Source organism: Tinamus guttatus, unplaced genomic scaffold, assembly GCF_059628265.1.
Source record: "Tinamus guttatus ecotype Peru unplaced genomic scaffold, ASM5962826v1 Tinamus_guttatus_pri_ptg000240l, whole genome shotgun sequence".
Taxonomy (NCBI): Eukaryota; Metazoa; Chordata; class Aves; order Tinamiformes; family Tinamidae; genus Tinamus; species Tinamus guttatus.
The window spans coordinates 10,884,829-10,901,680 of record NW_028288774.1 but is presented as its reverse complement, the minus strand read 5'-3'; the positions used below and the strand labels follow the sequence as shown (position 1 = coordinate 10,901,680).

Sequence of the window (16,852 nt, the reverse complement as noted above, 5' to 3'; positions counted from 1 at the left end):
CTCTCTGGAAAAAAAAATGAGCATGATAGAGCCACATGTTATGCGAAAGTTTTCAGGATTTTTCTTCATTTTTTTTTACCTCCTCCTCCATTCCTTGGGACAGTGAGCACCTTGTGGGGTTGTGGGCTCTCATGTTAATGTTACTAAATGAGTGCCCGTGAAGGGGGCTGAGCTCTGTTGGGTTTCACCACCCTTCTCTCCACCGCACCCCAAACCTTGTTCACCCCCCCGTTTCTCTGCCCAAGGGTAAATTTACGTCCCAGAGGATGCATCTTAGAAGTGGCCTCACTGAGAGTCTTAAGTAAAATAAACTGAAGCCATTTTCATTGTCAGCTTTTAAATATATGTGTATATGTACACACATTTTTGCCTTCTGGAGCGTTGCTCGCTGCAGTAACTTGCGGAATGAGTAATTGATGGGGTGAGCACCGTGTTCGGAATACGTCTGGCAGCCGTAGCCAGGTTAGCACAAACTGCCTTTCGTCTGGCTGGAGCTATGCTGCAGTTCTACATCCTCAGTCCTGGAGGTGGTTCCCCATGTGGCAAGCCTCTTAAAAATAATATATATATATATATATATATATATATATATTATATGTGTATATATATATACACATACACATGGATATATAGCTAGCTAGATAGATAGGGTGGTCACAGCCATTAAAATGTTTTCTTGGCTGGAGAGAGGGAGGAAGAGAGGTGAAGGGTCTTTAGCAGATGGGCAGCAGCAGGTATGGGGAGGCTCTGCTGATGGACGAGGTCAGCAAGTGGCGGGCACCGTTTTCTCCTTCCAGCCTTTTGCAGAAGTTGAGCACCGCTCACTGCAGAGAGCTGGGGAGAGCTGCCTTTTCTGGCAACCCAGGACAGCGCTGTTTGGCGGGGGGATATACTGGCGTGATGGGTTTTTTCTTTTTTTTTTTTTTTTTTTTTTTTTTTGCTATTGCTTGGCGACAGCTGAAATAAAAATAATGAGTCAGACCCTGAGGATGAACAGATGGAAAAGCGTTTTCCTCCAGCCAGTACGAAATAAGGCGGCCCGAAGAGGAGCGGTGCTCGGACCGCAGCTCTGAGCTGCGGGGCGGGAAATCACCCGACCAGAGCGTCGCGTTGCGTCCCGCCACCGCCTGGGCTCCTCTGCGAGATGGTGCCTGCAGGAAGCCAGCGGCCACGAGCTGGAGGCGCGTAGGACCACATTATTGTGCCGTGCAATTCTTTGATTCTTTGATTTTTAAAATCAAACAGAATAGTTGGGGAGCTCTGTTCATTTTGATTTAGCTACAGGATATATTTACTAAAAAGCCTTCTAGTTCTTGCCTCTTTCTTTCCTAGCTTTGGCCCCAGTATGTTTAATATTAACAGCATTTGAGAAGGGCAGAAAGAGGTTGTTTGAACCGGTTGAGTGCCTTTAGGATAGATTTTATTAAAAAAAATCAAACACAAACCTCTAAAACTCCCCAAACCTCCTGTTCAAACATGACCTGTACATGCTTTGCTGACTGACGTTACTTTGTAGCAAATGCAGAGCTTTGCATTTAACACCACTCCACCCTGCTGGAGGGACTCCCCAAGCATAACAGGATGCATGAGCTGTGCTCTAACATGTTAATGCCCTACGCACATGGGGCCAAGAAACATTTTATAAAAAATAAAATAAAAGTAGTTAGCCTTTAATTAGAAGTGTTACTTGCAAACACTGGCCTTTGAGCTGGGTTGTCTAAAACCAAGTGGGGAAACACCGGTCAATCCAGCTTCCACCGGTCAATCTCCAGCTTCCCACTGCAAAGGTGCCCTCTGCCAGGTAATCTGAGGCTGCCTGGGTTGAAAGCGGCAGAGGGATCAGGGGAAAATGCACTGGATTAACACCACACCTTTTGCTCAACTGTGCAGGTTTGTGCTTGGACATTTTTGGTTTCCAACCTGGATCTTTACCGCTAATGCACATGTAGTTATGCAAGTGACTCTGGGCTCTCCAAGTTGCCTTTGTCAAACACTGAAGCTAAACCAAAGATTTTTTTTTTTTTTTCCACTTCAGAAGTTTCCTCTGAATACCTGGGAATTTGGGCACAGCCGCTGCATAACGGGCTCTTTGTCACCCACCCTGGAGCTGACAGGGAGGGAAGGGGGACCCTACTCCAAAGTAACGCCCGCCTCGAGCGGCTCCCCGTTGGGAGGGCTGGCTCAATTTTCCCTCTGTGGGGATGTTGCAGGAGCTGGTCAGAGCTTACACAACCTCTAAAGGAAGGGACACAGCCATTTATACCTTCCCCGCTGATCCCAACTGTCTTAGGAGGAAACAATTAGACAACCTGCTACTTTTAAAGCAGACTTGAGTCAGCTTATGAGGTAGGGCTGGCCAAAGCAAACAAAACCCACAGACTTCCACTTAAAAGGAGAAACAGTTCAGACTTTTTTTTTTTTTTTTAAAGAGGAAGTGAGAAAATTCAACTGGAAAAAAGTCTAATTTGCTATAGTTTAGGGAAAAAAATCATACTTAAGTTTTCTGTAAAAATTACTCTTTGACGTGAAAAAAGGCACAAAAATATTTGTAGGAGTCAGAAGCCTACAGTAAAGTCTTTAGTGACTGCTCCTCCCTTACAAAGCTTTGTAGGCCTCCAAAGAAGAAAGTTAAAAAGAAGAAAAGCGCAAGGGACTGTTAGTGTAATATGAGAACAAACGGGCTGCAAGTTTTCCACCCACCCCTCCTTTCCCTTCTCTCGCTTCCCAGGGCTTTATCCATGCGGCCTCACATGCTCCTGCACATCGGGGCTGCTCTTTTCCAGGAACAACTGGTGTCTTCACTCAGCAGCACCGCAGAGGGGCCTGGTTCAGCAATTCCTCTGCCGCCATCTCACGTCGAGCACTGCCTTTGAACACGTCAGAGCTGACGCTGGGACCTGTGGTGCTGACAGAGGGGACTGCGTTTAGCCGAGCTGGGGGGGCAGGAACCCAGCTACACTTGGAAGTCCATGTCCCAAGGCCCTGCTCTTGCCCTGCACACTGACGCCGGGTGCCGCACATTGCCACTTTGCTTCCACTTTCACTCGTCTCCTTGATGAACAACAGCCTGCGTTTGACAGCGACTCATGTTGTGTTCATCCTTGCTTTGAAGAGGCAGGAATAACCGTGTCTCCATCTGGGCCAACAAAACAGCACCACGACCCAGATGCTTTGAGGCAGGAGGCAAAGAACATCCTATCCACGGGAAATCGCCTCAAGAGTCATCCAAGGACTGCACCACCTAAAGCCGACGTTGTGCTGGCGCTGTTCTTCTGGAAAATGTGGCAGAAACCCATCCGCATTGGAAAGAAACAAGCTCTGACAACACATCATTAAAAATCCACCAACAAGGGGCTTGGTTTATTATTTTTAAATACCACTTTATTTCCAGAAGTCATTATGGCCGACTCCGTTAACATGCAGGTGAACAAGTGAGCGAACAGCAGCTGGGCACAGCCTCTTGGCACGGGCTCAGCCGCTGGGAGCGCCTGGCTTCCCCCCAGGAGCCGAACGTGGCTCTCCCTCACCCCATGCGCCCTCCCTCGCCTTGGGGCCACCTCTGGACACCCCGGCCACGAGCGCAGCCAGGTGCCCAAGACAGGGCCGAGAAAGGCGGCGGCCACAGCAGTGGCACCAGAGGACAGTGGGGGCTGTTCTCTGGCGCTTGAAGAGAAGCCCCTTGTGCACACACAGTGCTGCCACCACAGCGCCCCCTCCCTCCACCCCAAAATGCCAGCACCGTTGCCAGATTGTGCAGCGCACGTTGGCACCCCACGGCCGTGCCCCCCTTCCCTCACGGAGGGCTCTCCTGCGGCAGCAGCAAGCTCGCCTCCCCTTGGCGCCACAGCAGCCGCCCTCCAGCCTGCCCGCCTCCCCCCGGCCTTGAAGTTAACTGTGTGTAGGAGTGCAGCGGCTCATCACACTGTGCACACTATGAGAAACGTTTATTAAATGGACTTTTTGTCTGGTTTCTTTTTAAAAAAAATAAAGGCAGAAGGAAGTTAAACACACTGCTCTGTGGCATGCTCCGCAGGCGGGAAGAAGCCCGAGCATTCAGTTAAGCTGTCAGCGGCTCTGTTTGACCTCGCGCTGCGGTCTTTGAACTCGGACCTGGCCAGCTCGCTCTCCCCAACCCCCTTGGGTTTGCAACCGTGTGTGCAGGGTTCTCCTGACCCGGGAATTGTGTCCCTGGAGAGGGAGGGCAGGACGGGGCCCGGCTGTGCACACACAGGCACAGTTGTGCAGGACAGCACCAGGGAGGGACAAGGAGCCCAAACCGCCCTGTGGCTTCTCCCCTTCACCTCAGGGAGCGTTGGGCCTGACGGGCTGCAGAGCTCTGGCACTTCCGCAGCTTGAGAACTTGCTAAAGGGCAAGGCAGCCTCTGCCTGTTTTAGCTCAGATCTATTGCCACAGGCTAGAGAAGACCAATGTGAGATGTGTTTTCATGCTGGCTCCTCAGCTACGTCATCACTCTTGCACAACACAGTCTCTTCCTCTCTCCTTCCCGACCCATCCCTGTTCCAACTGACAACTGCACAGTCAGACACAGGGACTCTCAGCTAACCACCCCCAAGACAGTGTTACTCCTGCTGCAAAACAACCTCCCGCCCCCCTGGGCAGGTCCTCTCCCTGTGCCCAAGTGCCCACAGCGTGTACCTAGTGCTCACCGCAAGCGTCATTAGTCACCCACGATAGGGGCCAGGGAGCAAAACCCACCCAGGCGGGACATGGGCTGAGCAAACATCCTGTTCTCCTCCCTTCCCAGGCCCTCAGACCTCTCCAAGAAGCACTTTCTCTCCATCACTCCTGCGCAGGACAACCCAGGCCCTCGAAGCTGCAATGCCCAGACGTGCCTGACCCTCATTGAGTCCTTTGCAGGGAGACCCCGTCCCTCTTCAAACAGAGCCTCAGCTACTTACACAGCATCAACTGAATACTGAACAATATCAAAAATACAGTATAAGGAAGAAAAACAGAATTGAAATGCTTAATGGCATATTTATACACATTTATCAACAGTCAACAAAAAAAGGCGGTAAGTTACACATCCATTCTGTATGCTAGCAATCCTGATGCACGTATATGTAAACACACATGCTTGGGTGATGCATATACCTATAGCCACATAACAGAGTAGATGGCCTGAAGGACGTGCTCTGGGGAGCAGGGGGAGAGGTTACCTCCCGTGAAACCGTGTCGCGTTCTCAACGTGCACCAAGTGGACATTCAGGGCAGTGTTGCTTTAAGGCTGTTTCTAAGGCTGAATCATTTCTTGTCCAACCCCCTGGAACTGAAGGTCTCTTGAAGCACTCCCTCCCCTTACTTAGCACAACTTGATATATATATATATATATATATATATGTATATGCGCTTATATACTTCTTAAAGGCCCTATATACTAAAAGACAAGAGCAGGAAAGGGATAAGTAGAAGGGGAAAAAAGCTTCTGAAGGGATCCGTTTGCCCCAGTGCAGGAATTTCCTCTCCTGTTTTGGCAAAGGCTGTGGTACCCACGTGCCACGGACAACGTGCTCACTCACGAGGAATACAGGTCTTTCTCCCTACCCGATTTGGTGTCCTGAGTACTAACTTTAAGGTGAGGGGGAGAGCAAAACACTTTAAGAAACAGAAATATTCCTGAAGTGAGGAAGGTGATCACAGGTTTTAACTCCCCTCATCTGCTTCACTGTGGCCAGGAGCTGGAAGAGGCTACCATTCCCAGCGCTAGTGCCCATAAAGAAAGGAAAAGGCTTTGCTTAAAAATATATATCTATAGAACTATACATATAGATCATCTTTTTAGAGACACTCTGATTCTGTTACAGAAGACCTGGGTCACTCTACCCCTCTATGTACATAGTGACAGCTGTGCCCCTACCTCGCCAGGGTGGCGCACGCTAGAAGCCACATACATCCCACTGGCAGTCAAAGCATAGCAGGGTCACAAGAAAGTGTTCCAACTGGTGCCATCGAAAAATCCCATATTCCCTTGCTTTGATAAGCTGATTTCCTTCTTTTAATATCAGTGAGAATGGAAGGTCTTAAACATTTTTTTTTCCAACACCATGAACGTTTCCTGGAATATGCTAGTGTGTGGGACAAAATGCTACAAGCAAGGGCAATTGCACTGAGCAAGAAAGTGATGTCAAGATTACATTTTAAATGTGTATGTATATGGCAGGGAATCCCCAAAAGTCATCCTGTATAATATAAATGTATTATTTTTAAGCTTAAGGACTTTTTTAAAGATTTTTTTTCCCCAATATCATTTGTATATAAGTATTAGCATAACGCTGAAAACTTAGTACAGTACTAGACTCTCCCAAAAACATAGTATGTCTATCAAGAAACATTCAAGGAAGTTTTTTTTTCTTTAAAAAAAAAAAAGTTACTTAGTTTTCCAAGATTAAATCCACCCCAGACACTGACCCTTTAATGTAATGAGTCAATGTAAACGAGTCAATTTATAAAGCTACCGGCCCCAGAAGAAAACATAAACCCAAGAACATCCCCACTCTTCTGAGGCTGAAAAATTAGATGTTCTGTTGATCTAGCAATGCCAAAAGGTTTGCTAGGAACAGTCCCTCCCTGTACCTGCTGGGTACATCTCACCTGGGGCTGTTCCCCCTCCTTCCTACCAGGCTTCAGGCAGTTACAGCCAGACTTGCCTACCTAGAGCTTGAAGCACCAGGGAGCTGGGGTGATGGGAGGAAAAAGATGAGAACAACTGAACAAAAAAAAATGCTAAATCTTGCTTCAGCATCCAATTATGTGTGTGTGTGTGTATATATATATATATATATACATACAAAAGTCAGTATTGAAAAAGAGAACAAAAATCAAGGGAAAGATTTCTGATAACAGGTTGCAGCCTTCTGCTCTGTACATCCTCCACAAATATCATCTCTGATTTTTGCTGATGGAGAAAGGGTAGGGAGGACTAAAACTCCTGCTAAAGCAGCTTTCCCTATCACACAAAACTGATGTGTAACTAACTCAGCCACAAGGATACGGGAAAGTTTTATTTATTTAAAAAAAAAAAGTACTTCAAAATAAAAATGGTAAGTACTGCATGGCAATATTGGAAGTATTTATGTACAGTTTTCTTTGTCTTTTGTTGAAATGTCTCCTGGTCACTTGGTGGCACTTGGGGTCCCCTCTAGCGCCGTCCGCCCTGCTCCCCCGTCCCGTCCCCTCCCCTCCTCGGCTCTCACACCTCAGTACACGGAGCTGTTCCTGATGCCGCAGCACAACACCATGCTCAGGATCATTTCGAAGATCTGCAAGGAGACACAAGGCCACCCGTGAGCCTTTGGTCTGTCACGCAAGGGAATCCCACCTCCTCCTCCCCACTACAGATGAGGACACCCCGTGGTCCTGCACCATTCCCTTGGCCTCATTTCTCCCTAACACCCTTGTCCCACACGCTCACACTTACCATGATCACGGCGACCACGATGGCAGCAATACCAATCAGGTACAGCTTCCCGGAGAACAGCTCGTCAATTTTTTGGTGACAGTTTGCGTGCAACTGAAGCATAGAACAACCAATGTTAGGAAGCCTGTTTTTCCCTAACCCTCCGTAGATGTCTGCTCCTTTGCTCTTCCCACAACCATCCCTCTGTCAGGTGGTGCCACGCAAAAGCAGAGTTCGTAAAATCACAGAATCATTTTAGTTGGAAAAGAGCTTTAAGATCATCAAGTCTGACTGTAAACCCATCACCACCATGCTTACTAAATTTGATTTAACTGCTAATCCTCATCTTGGGAATTGTTCCCAAACCAACTAGGAGTAAAAGCCAAAGATCCCAAGAAAAACAAAACCAAAAAACCTGGGATGTGCCCAGGGATGCGCCAAGGTGGAAGAAGCAGGAGGACAGGTTTCAAAATCTCTCATTTTCCCCCTTCCTCCTCAGCAAAGTGAGCGGACTGATTCCCGTGCAGGCAAGTTTCCTCCCCAGAGCTGCGCCGAGCAAAACCTGGCTGTGCCTACCTGAAAGGCTTTCAGCAAGAAGTCCTTCGGGCAGAGTTCTTCCTTCCATAAGGGAGTGATAACTCCCATTGCAGAATCAGGACCGCAGCAGTCCAGCTACACAGGGAGAGGAAAAGCAGCATTAGCAGCCCTGCAAGCGCCCTCCGCAGCGCTCCCTCCACCCGCGACTAGGAGTCAACTTGAGGAGAAGAAAAAAAAGGAGGGAGGAAGGAATTAACTTTCCGAATGCATTTTTTTATTTGTATGCAGTGTGGCTGCCTCTTGCAGTAACTGCAAATACATATGTCCGGCCTTGCCCTCTCCAGAGATTTGCTTCCTGCTGAGCACAGGAAGTTCTCTTGGAATTAGTTCCTCAAAGCAGCCTTTTTCTTCCATTGAGTTTTACTTAATCAGGGGTACCGAGGCAAATGAAAAGCAACTCAATTAAAGCTCAGGCCAGGCTCCGTAGCACAGCACAAAGGACAATAATTTAAGGTGATGAAGCTCTGTTACTTGTCATCTAAGAACAGCAAACTCCACAGGTTAACTCAAACATATCGTCGTCATGTGCTTTAACTCAGAGTTTTCTTGCTCATTTTCCTGACCCCCATTTCTTCTCCTTTCTCCCACACTCTTGTGTCCCACTGCTACATAAAATTCCTCTAAAGTAGAGATTTCTACATAAAGCTGGGAGAACAGGCAGCAGGAAGCCCTTTGCTGGGAACACTTTTTTGTCCCAGCTCAATCCTAAGCATCAAAAGTTTCAGAGCTGTCTTCACTCCTGGCCCAGGACCTTGCAGCTCCAGCTTGCCCCCTCCTGCTCTGCGGGGAGGTTGCTCTTCACCCCTTGCAAGCTGACACGCAGAAAGCGATTTTGCATGTCCGTTTGTGACTGTAATTTTGCAGCATGCGGGATGCCGCTCCTCAGCGGTCCCCTTGTCCAGCTGCATGTGGCCCTCGCGGAGCGCGCCGGAAGGCTTCCAGCATCTCACCGTTTCATGGAACGTCTTCACCACGGCCTTCCCGTTGTTGCCGTCCGGCTCTGCCGTGAGCGCTTGTTGAAACGCTTGGTCGTAGAACTGCTTCACGTCTTTGGCTATCTAGGGAAGGCAGGAAAAAAAAAGTCCCTTTTAACCAGAGGACAACAAGCAAACCCAGCCCGCAGATGATCAGGATGATCAGAGGCCTGGAACATCTGCCCTATGAGGAGAGGCTGAGGGAGCTGGGCCTGTTCAGCCTGGAGAAGAGAAGGCTGAGAGGGGATCTAATCAGTGTCAACAAGTACCTCAAGGGAGGCAGTGAGGAGGATGGTGCTGGCCTCTTTTCACTGGTGGCCTCCAACAGAACTAGAGGTAATGGCCACAAACTGAAGCACCAAAAGTTCCACAGGAACTTAAGGAAAAATTTCTTGCCCGTGAGGGTGACAGAGCACTGGAACAGGCTGCCCAGAGAGGTTGTGGAGTCTCCTTCTCTGGAGATCTTCCAAACCCGCTTGGACGCAGTCCTGTGCCACGTGCTCTAGGTGACCCTGCGTGTGCAGGGGGGTTGGACTAGATGACCTCTAGAGGTCCCTTCCAACCTTAACCATTCTATGATTCTATGTGCCTGAAGACAGGCTCTCTCTAACATCTCTCACAGGTTGATAAGCAGTTTTTAATGGATTTGGACCCCAATTATTTACACAGATGAGTAAAAAAGACCTTTCTTCCATAAGGATTAAATTCTTAATAGTTCCTCTCCATAATATTTTAAGAAACCCATTCACCAGCTAGCAGGTTTCAGCCAACATTATTCAAATGCTTTGGGCTCTCTATAGAGGCAAAGCCAGCCAAGCCATGGATGATGAACCACAAGATCTGAGAGAGTCCTCAGACTTCACAGATTTGTTACCGCTCCCAGAAACAGCTTGTTCTGACCTACAGTATATCTGGAAATGAAGCAGGAGGGCATGTGGCTTCCTACGGGGATGCAGAGGAAGGACACGGCACGGAAGCCAGGAGGAACCTGGATGGGCAAGTGAGGAAGTTTGTAGATACGGGCACCTCAGTTTGCAGCCCGTCTTGGACGGAGGGCAGGTCAGGAAGTTCAGGTGCTCCAGGCAGATTTCAAACTCCTGCTGGGACCCTAGATGGATCTAAGCACCCTTGCCCTGTAAATGGCTTCATGAGTAATCTTGGCCATGCTCTAACTTTGCCACCTGCCCCGCATGAGCTGCAGCCTCTCACGGGGGATCATGCCTCTGCTCCACAGAGCAAAAGAAAAAAAAATCAAGTTCAGAACAGCTGAACTTGTGACTTCTCTAACAGCTTCCAATAATTTGAGACACAAGGGAAAGGAGGGCATGCAAGAGAAGCAGATGAAATAAATATAACTAAGTACAAAAGGGAAAGTGCTTTCCAGAACCTTTGCTCTTGGCAGTGCATGCTAGATTAGCAAATGAAAAAGAAACTGCAGTAAAAAAAGCAGAGCAATTTCAATCAATTATCCCACGCTTCCTCCATTCTTGCTCCAGAGTTTTGTTTTGGACAGCAGTACTCCCCGCTCAAATCATTTGATTCTGGTACAGGGACAAATGAATCCTACTTTTTGCTTCCCTCCCTGCATCTAAACTACCTCAGGAAACTGGAGACAGAGCAAGACTGCCCCAATTTCATGAAGCAGCCTTCACTGGGATACGACTACCCTCCCCAAGGGGTATCACTGCAGCTGTGAGGGCAGGTATCATCTCCCCTCATCCACCACTCATCCACCAGGGTCAGGCCCCACCTGGCAGGGGAGGAGGGTGTCCTCTGCTGTCACCCAAGCGCCTTCTTCCCAGCCTCAAGCACACTGTAACCCCTCCTCACTGGGGGTCTTGGTCTCTGATTCCCCAGTTAGCACCCGTGCGAGGCGCTCCCCTCCGGACAGGTTGAGCAGCTCCCCAGAACAGCTGGGAAGGAGCCCCCGGCCCACGCGGGAGCCGCCCAGCAGCTCCGTCTGCTGCAGTCACGCGAGGGGGCTGCCCTTCCCAACCGAGCTGGTCAGCTGGGGCCTAGGCATACTGAAAAGCAGAGCAGGCCAGTGCCTGCTGACATAGCTGACTCACGTTCCTTACTAAAGCCAACATTTCCTACTGCCAGAGATCCTCCAAGCACTAGAAATCCCCTTCTCTCCTCCCCTTGGCACCTAGGACAGGCGGATGGCTTTACTTCACAGCCTCATACAAGCAGCAACTCCTGCTGTGCCTGACAATGTGGTAAAGCTAGCAGATCCCCCAGTGAGACCCTGTGATCCTTATTCCAGGCATGGCACTACAGACCATAAGAGGCAGTCTCTGTCATTGCACGTTCACATTTAGGGTTCACTTGACAGGCCAAGATGAGCTAAGCGACCTGCTCAGGTCACACAGCTCGTCCAGAATCCCATGTCTCAGTCCAAGAGCTTAACTACAGCTTCTTCAGTGATCCACTATGGCTGCATCCAGCCTCCCAGGGCCACAAACTCAGGTTTCAGAGTCATCGTACCTGGTCTTTGTTGACAAAACCCCAAATTCCAGCTGCAACTTCACAGGCGAACAGGATCACTAGGCAAGTAAAGAACTGTGAAGACAAATCAGGAGAAGGACATTTTATATTTTTGGCTATGTGCAAAAGAAGCAATAAGGTGGGTATGCTGGAGCATATATATCACTTCATAAAGGATCAAAGTAAAGTGTTGCCTGATTTCAAATCATCTTCTCTCATGCAGACACATTTTGCCCAAATAATGTCCATGTCCCATGTCCAAATCCTACTGCTGTGTTTTAAGCAGGCCTTTGTAGAGTATTTTCCAACACAGGGAGGAAGGGGAGCAGGTATGAGGACAGCCTGCACCAACAGACAAATGGCTCCTCTTCGTGTGGCTGCAGAACATGCAGCGAGCTTCCCGCTCCCCTTCAGATGCTCTGGGGATGGGAGCTGCCAGCGCAGGGTTAAAAGCACATTCCAGATGCTGAGGAGCAGCGGGGCGCCTGGGCATGATTTATGGCCGGCACTCTCGGCATTCACAGCCCTGCAAGACTGCTGCAGTTTTTTGCATAAACACTAATTCTGATGTTTTCCCACAGCCCCACCCTGTTGCTGCAATCATAAAACTTCTCCTCCTCTGTGCCATCCCAAAGCCTTCCTCCAGCTTTCTGCTCACACCCCGGGAACATTTTATGATTCTGTTTGACTGGAAAGGGCAAGCTTTAAAGCTCATACATCAGAGTCAAGGAGGAAAGCACGGATGGGTGAGCTCCACGTAGCCCATGTTACCGCCGTGACAACACTGCCCTCAACTTCTTTCTGGAAACCCCCAGGTTGGTCAGAGTTGCCATAAAAGTAGAGACAAAAAAAGAGGCGGGAACATGACAGAACACGTTCTTGTGTGCAAGAACAGGGGATATTACATTAAAAAAAATGGAAATGGGACTACTGACCTCCTGCAAGAAAGGACTTTAACTCCTAACTCCTGCTTACACGGGGAGCACCTCTGGGGAACTGGGTCCCACCTCCCTCTGAGGAAGCAGGTCCCCACGCGGTGGGTGCACGTCTGTGTCATTCCCTGTCTAAGCACTAGGGCCCACTCTTGCAGTGGGCACCCTCCAGCAAAGGGGGCCTTATTTACTGCAGTCTCGGGGACGTAATTTCGTGGGGATTTAGCTCTGCCCCCGGGTTGCCGCACAGCCAAGATGCAGCTTTTACAAGGCAGGGACACGGCTGTGCTTCTGCAGACAATGTGGCTGCTCTGAGGGTCCTGGAGCTTCCCCCTTTGCACCAACCCCCTGTGAACGCTGATCAGAACCACCTAGAGGTGAAGCAACCTGCTCACGGCGAGCACAGGAGTCAGGAGGGAAGCTCCATTTCTCCCAGTCTGGTCGGCACCCACAGCTTGCTCTCCACCACAAAACAAATTTTCAACTCAAAAAAGCCAAGCACTGTCCCACGTTTTTTTAATTTACCCTCTTCCTTTCTTATTTTTATTGTTTGGAGGGTTTTTCAGAGGCTTTTGCAACTTCTGGCCTTCCCAAGCACGAAAGCTCTGCAGACAGCTCCATGATGGGAGGGGGCAGAGGAGAATTAAACAAAAAAATACATAACCCACTAACATGGGCCCGCTCCAAGGGCGCCAGGATGCAAGTGCCCACAGGGCACCTCGCACGAAGCCCACACCAAGAGTCCCTTCTCCCTCCCGCGAGGCCGGCTGCCCTGCCTGCTGCTGCCAAGGGGCTGTGGGAAGCCAGAGGAGGCTGGAAACTTGCTTAAAGCTGGACCACATGTGGGAACTTGCTTTAAACCAATGGGTCTCCCTTCCCCTCCGGCAAAGGCTTTTGCTGTGGCTGCAGTTTGTACAATTGCTAAGACGGTCCCATGCCGGGAATCCCAAGCTGCTGCCTCTCCTTGCGGTGCCTGCAGCCCTACGGGAATCGATTTTCCAGGGTTTATCTTGACCCTCACCACAATATTGCAAGGAACCTTTCCTGCTTCTGAGTTTAGCACCACGGGGGTGCGCGTACCACACAAGCACCAGTCGGGTGGCTCGGTACCAGGCCAGCTCGCGCCTCTTACCGTTCCCAGAAGGCACTGAGACTCCTGAATCGCGCCGTAGCATCCCAGGAACCCCACGAACATCATGACGGCACCAACGGCGATCAGGATGTAGATCCCTGCAAGGGGAAGCGAGAGGCGAACATGTTACTGCAGAACCAGGCGCCCAGCCAGACGTGCTGGCTCCCTGCAACAGCTCGTTACAGGTGTGCAGAATTGAGGCCCAGGAGACACAGAAGCAGAGGGGGCTGCAGACCTAGCGTGGGCTTCCAGCAGCAGAGAAAACCACCACATCTTGCTCTATTTCTCGCTCCTCCCCTCTCCTCCGTTGACACTGAAGTTCTTGCACAACATGTAAGTGTTGTTGATGGAAATGATCAATTGTTGCTTCAGTTCAGGCTGTATTTTAGGGCAGCCATATTATCCCTCCCTCTAAAATGACTATTATCACCTCGGAGGAATCCACCCATTTTTTGGTGGATTTGCCCACCGGTGCTCCCTCTGCAGAAGCCCCCCCTGCCCAGTCATTCTGCTGCTGGGGCACAGCACCCACACTGTCTGCACAGCATGCACCACGTGGGCCTCAACGTGATGGAAACCAGGAGTCCAAGACTTGTGCTGAGCTCTTAAGGAACCTACTGAAACTTAAAACAACCACCACCCAAAGCCCATCCTCCTCCCCAAGCCACCGGATATCCCCCGAGCTGGATCAATAATAGGAAAAGGGTGTAGCGAGGAAGACAAAGGTGAGGAAGACAAAGGCTTTAGCATGTCCTGAGTGCGGGTGCTACCCAGTTCCCATCGGATTCTATTTTAAATCCTTGAGCAGAGGTGATAAAAGCAGTCGGTTAATATATTTATTCAAATTAACAATAAGGCTAATGGTTTACTTATATTAAGTATTTGTATTTCTTGAGCATGTTTTAAAGACAGGCAAGTGACAAGACTAAGGGAAAAGCACTGCTTCAGCATCATATTAAATATAACTTAGATTAGTCTCTTTTTTATAGCTTCTACAAAAAGGAAGGTATTTTTCCCCCAACTTATTATTACTGCTCAGTCAACTTACTCCATAACTAGTTCAAAGCTTGGAAACTGGGCATTTGGGGAAGGCAGAAAAAAAGCAAAGGAATGAAAGGCTACTTAGGAGAGGGAAAAAAAAAAAAAAAAAAAAAAGCAAAACCAAAAAACCGACAACCCTTAGCACAAGGCTTCAGATCTGCTAGCTCTAGTCCCCTACCAACCTTAATGGCTAAACACCAGTGGCTCAGTTAAGTTTGTTTCCTTTTCTGAAAATAGAGCTTTCCTTTTTTAATGTTTCACATAGCATATATGTAAATTCATGTTCTAAAGTACAGGGGTTTTTTAAGTGAGGTCTGCCTCCCCTTCAATAGCAACTTCACATGCAACAACAGCAACAAAAAAAAGCCAAAAAAAAAAAAAAAAAAAGGCAACAGGACATTGTGAGGACAATGTCTGTCTCAGGACAATGAGAATCTGAATCTGAAACAACAAACAGAATCTGAATAAATATATATTAAGCACCTGGAACTTAACAGCAATTCAGGGAATCTTCCTAAGAGGCACTGAAACTAAAGCTTTTATTTAGCTACAAGTCAATTTTTTTTTTTAAGTTATCGGTCAGTCAACTCCCCCTTACAAATAAAAACTGAAGTACAAACGAAGCCCAAGATTAAACCTGCCTTTACATAGATACCATGTTGATTTTTTAAAAAAGATTTCTCTTAATTTTGTAACTTTTCAGAGCAAAGTCTAAAGAGCACACCACACTGACTGCCCTGCTGACTTGGCCAAGAGGGAGGTTAAACCAGCGCAAACCCTCAAAAAGAAAAGAAAAGAAAAAAAGGACACAATAATTTCAACTAGTTCCAAAACTCTATAGGGGTAGGTCAAGCTTGGGGACGGTCTAACTTTTACTCGTTCAACTCCTCTCATTTGGAAACACAAGCCACAGGCACTCTGACACCGTAGCACAGCATGAAGGTGGCGGCGAGCTCGGCCAAACACAGCGCAGAGACACGGCGCAAGCGGCCTGCGCGCCAGGACCCCGCTCGCACCAGCACGGCGCTTCCCGCCCGCGGGGCACTCGCACAAAGCCTCCCGCTATATTTAGCTGGCGGCAAGAGGGAGGAAACCAGATGGAGGGGAAGCCGAGGCACAATGGAGCCGGCTGACCCAGGAGCAACTTCCAGTTTGCGAAACCCAGTGGGACTCGCGACCGGTGACGTCCTCCCGTCACCCGAGACGGCAGGAGGGACCAGCTGCACCTTCTGGCGCTACCAAAGGGACCCACCAAGGCGCACGTGGCACCCATGGATCCAAAGAGCAGCTTGGGAGCTGCCATTCAGCAACCACCTGGCCATGAAGGCAAAGAGGGACAACAGTGCCTTGCACCGAGGCGCACGAAGAGGGAAAGATAAAGTGGAAATTTCCTGAAAAGGAGAGGCCAGTGGTGGAAGTTATGCGGAGCTGCCTGAACTGGTTTTGCCCCAGTGGCTAAAACCGCGCCGTGGCGGACAGTGAAAGGAGAAGCGGTGGGCACGCACCCGCCGGGCGCTGGCCGAGAGCCCGCGCAGGCAGGCGGCCGTGGCGAGGAGGCTCCCGAGGGCCGGGGGCGGCGGGAAGGCATTAAGGCATCCCGTAAAGCGCAGGCTGTCTGCTGGACACCTGCCAGCTGCACAGACACCCGCACAGGACTCCAGAAGCTGCATAATTGCCGCTTCAAGAAGAACAACGTATCCTCAGCGATCTCTCCAAGAAAATGCCTGCTTATTATCACCAAAATACGCCAACGCTCAGGAACCAGCTCTTCCCTCTCCAACTTTTATCAGCCTTACTGTTGGCAGCGAGTTTTCAACCCAAAACAGGTCAAGATTTGCATATTTTACAGGCCTGGATGGCTCAGTTGAGTTTTGATCTCAAGGGATCTCTGCAGGAAATGCAGTTTTGATCACCCAAGTGGAGCAGGTTGTGAACTCTCCCCTCCTTTTATCATCAAGACAGAAAGCTCAGCTGGGAGCAAGGGCGCTTCAACGGCTGCAGAAGTCAACGTTCAAACTGGTCATTGGGTGACGAGTAGATGCAACGGATCTGGTGACTCAGCAGCACGATGCTGCTGGCACCGCAACAACCATTTCACCTCTTGGAAGAGTAAAAGACTTGGTTCTCCCATTCTTTAAAATAAACATTGAGGCAACTTCCAAATCTGAACAAATAGCTAGGAGATCATCAGGACAACTAAAAGTTTCCGCCTGAAAACTAGGAGATACAAAGCCCAGCAAGAACCTCAGCTGACGGAGGTGACTAAGAGG

At 49.2% G+C, this 16,852-nt stretch overlaps 1 protein-coding gene across 1 annotated transcript in view; it reads right to left on the bottom strand.

Annotated features, from left to right (window-relative positions):
• Positions 1 to 6,623: 6,623 nt before the first annotated feature.
• CD81 (CD81 molecule) overlaps positions 6,624 to 16,852 on the bottom strand; it is a 31,435-nt gene continuing 21,206 nt past the window's right edge. The window contains exons 3-8 of the mRNA XM_010224834.2: positions 13,542 to 13,639; positions 11,478 to 11,552; positions 8,967 to 9,074; positions 7,996 to 8,091; positions 7,441 to 7,533; positions 6,624 to 7,282 (exon numbers count right to left, since the gene is read on the bottom strand). Of these exons, the coding sequence (XP_010223136.1) occupies positions 7,220 to 7,282; positions 7,441 to 7,533; positions 7,996 to 8,091; positions 8,967 to 9,074; positions 11,478 to 11,552; positions 13,542 to 13,639 (533 nt within the window). The 3' untranslated portion in view covers positions 6,624 to 7,219. The remainder of the gene's footprint in view (positions 7,283 to 7,440; positions 7,534 to 7,995; positions 8,092 to 8,966; positions 9,075 to 11,477; positions 11,553 to 13,541; positions 13,640 to 16,852) is intronic.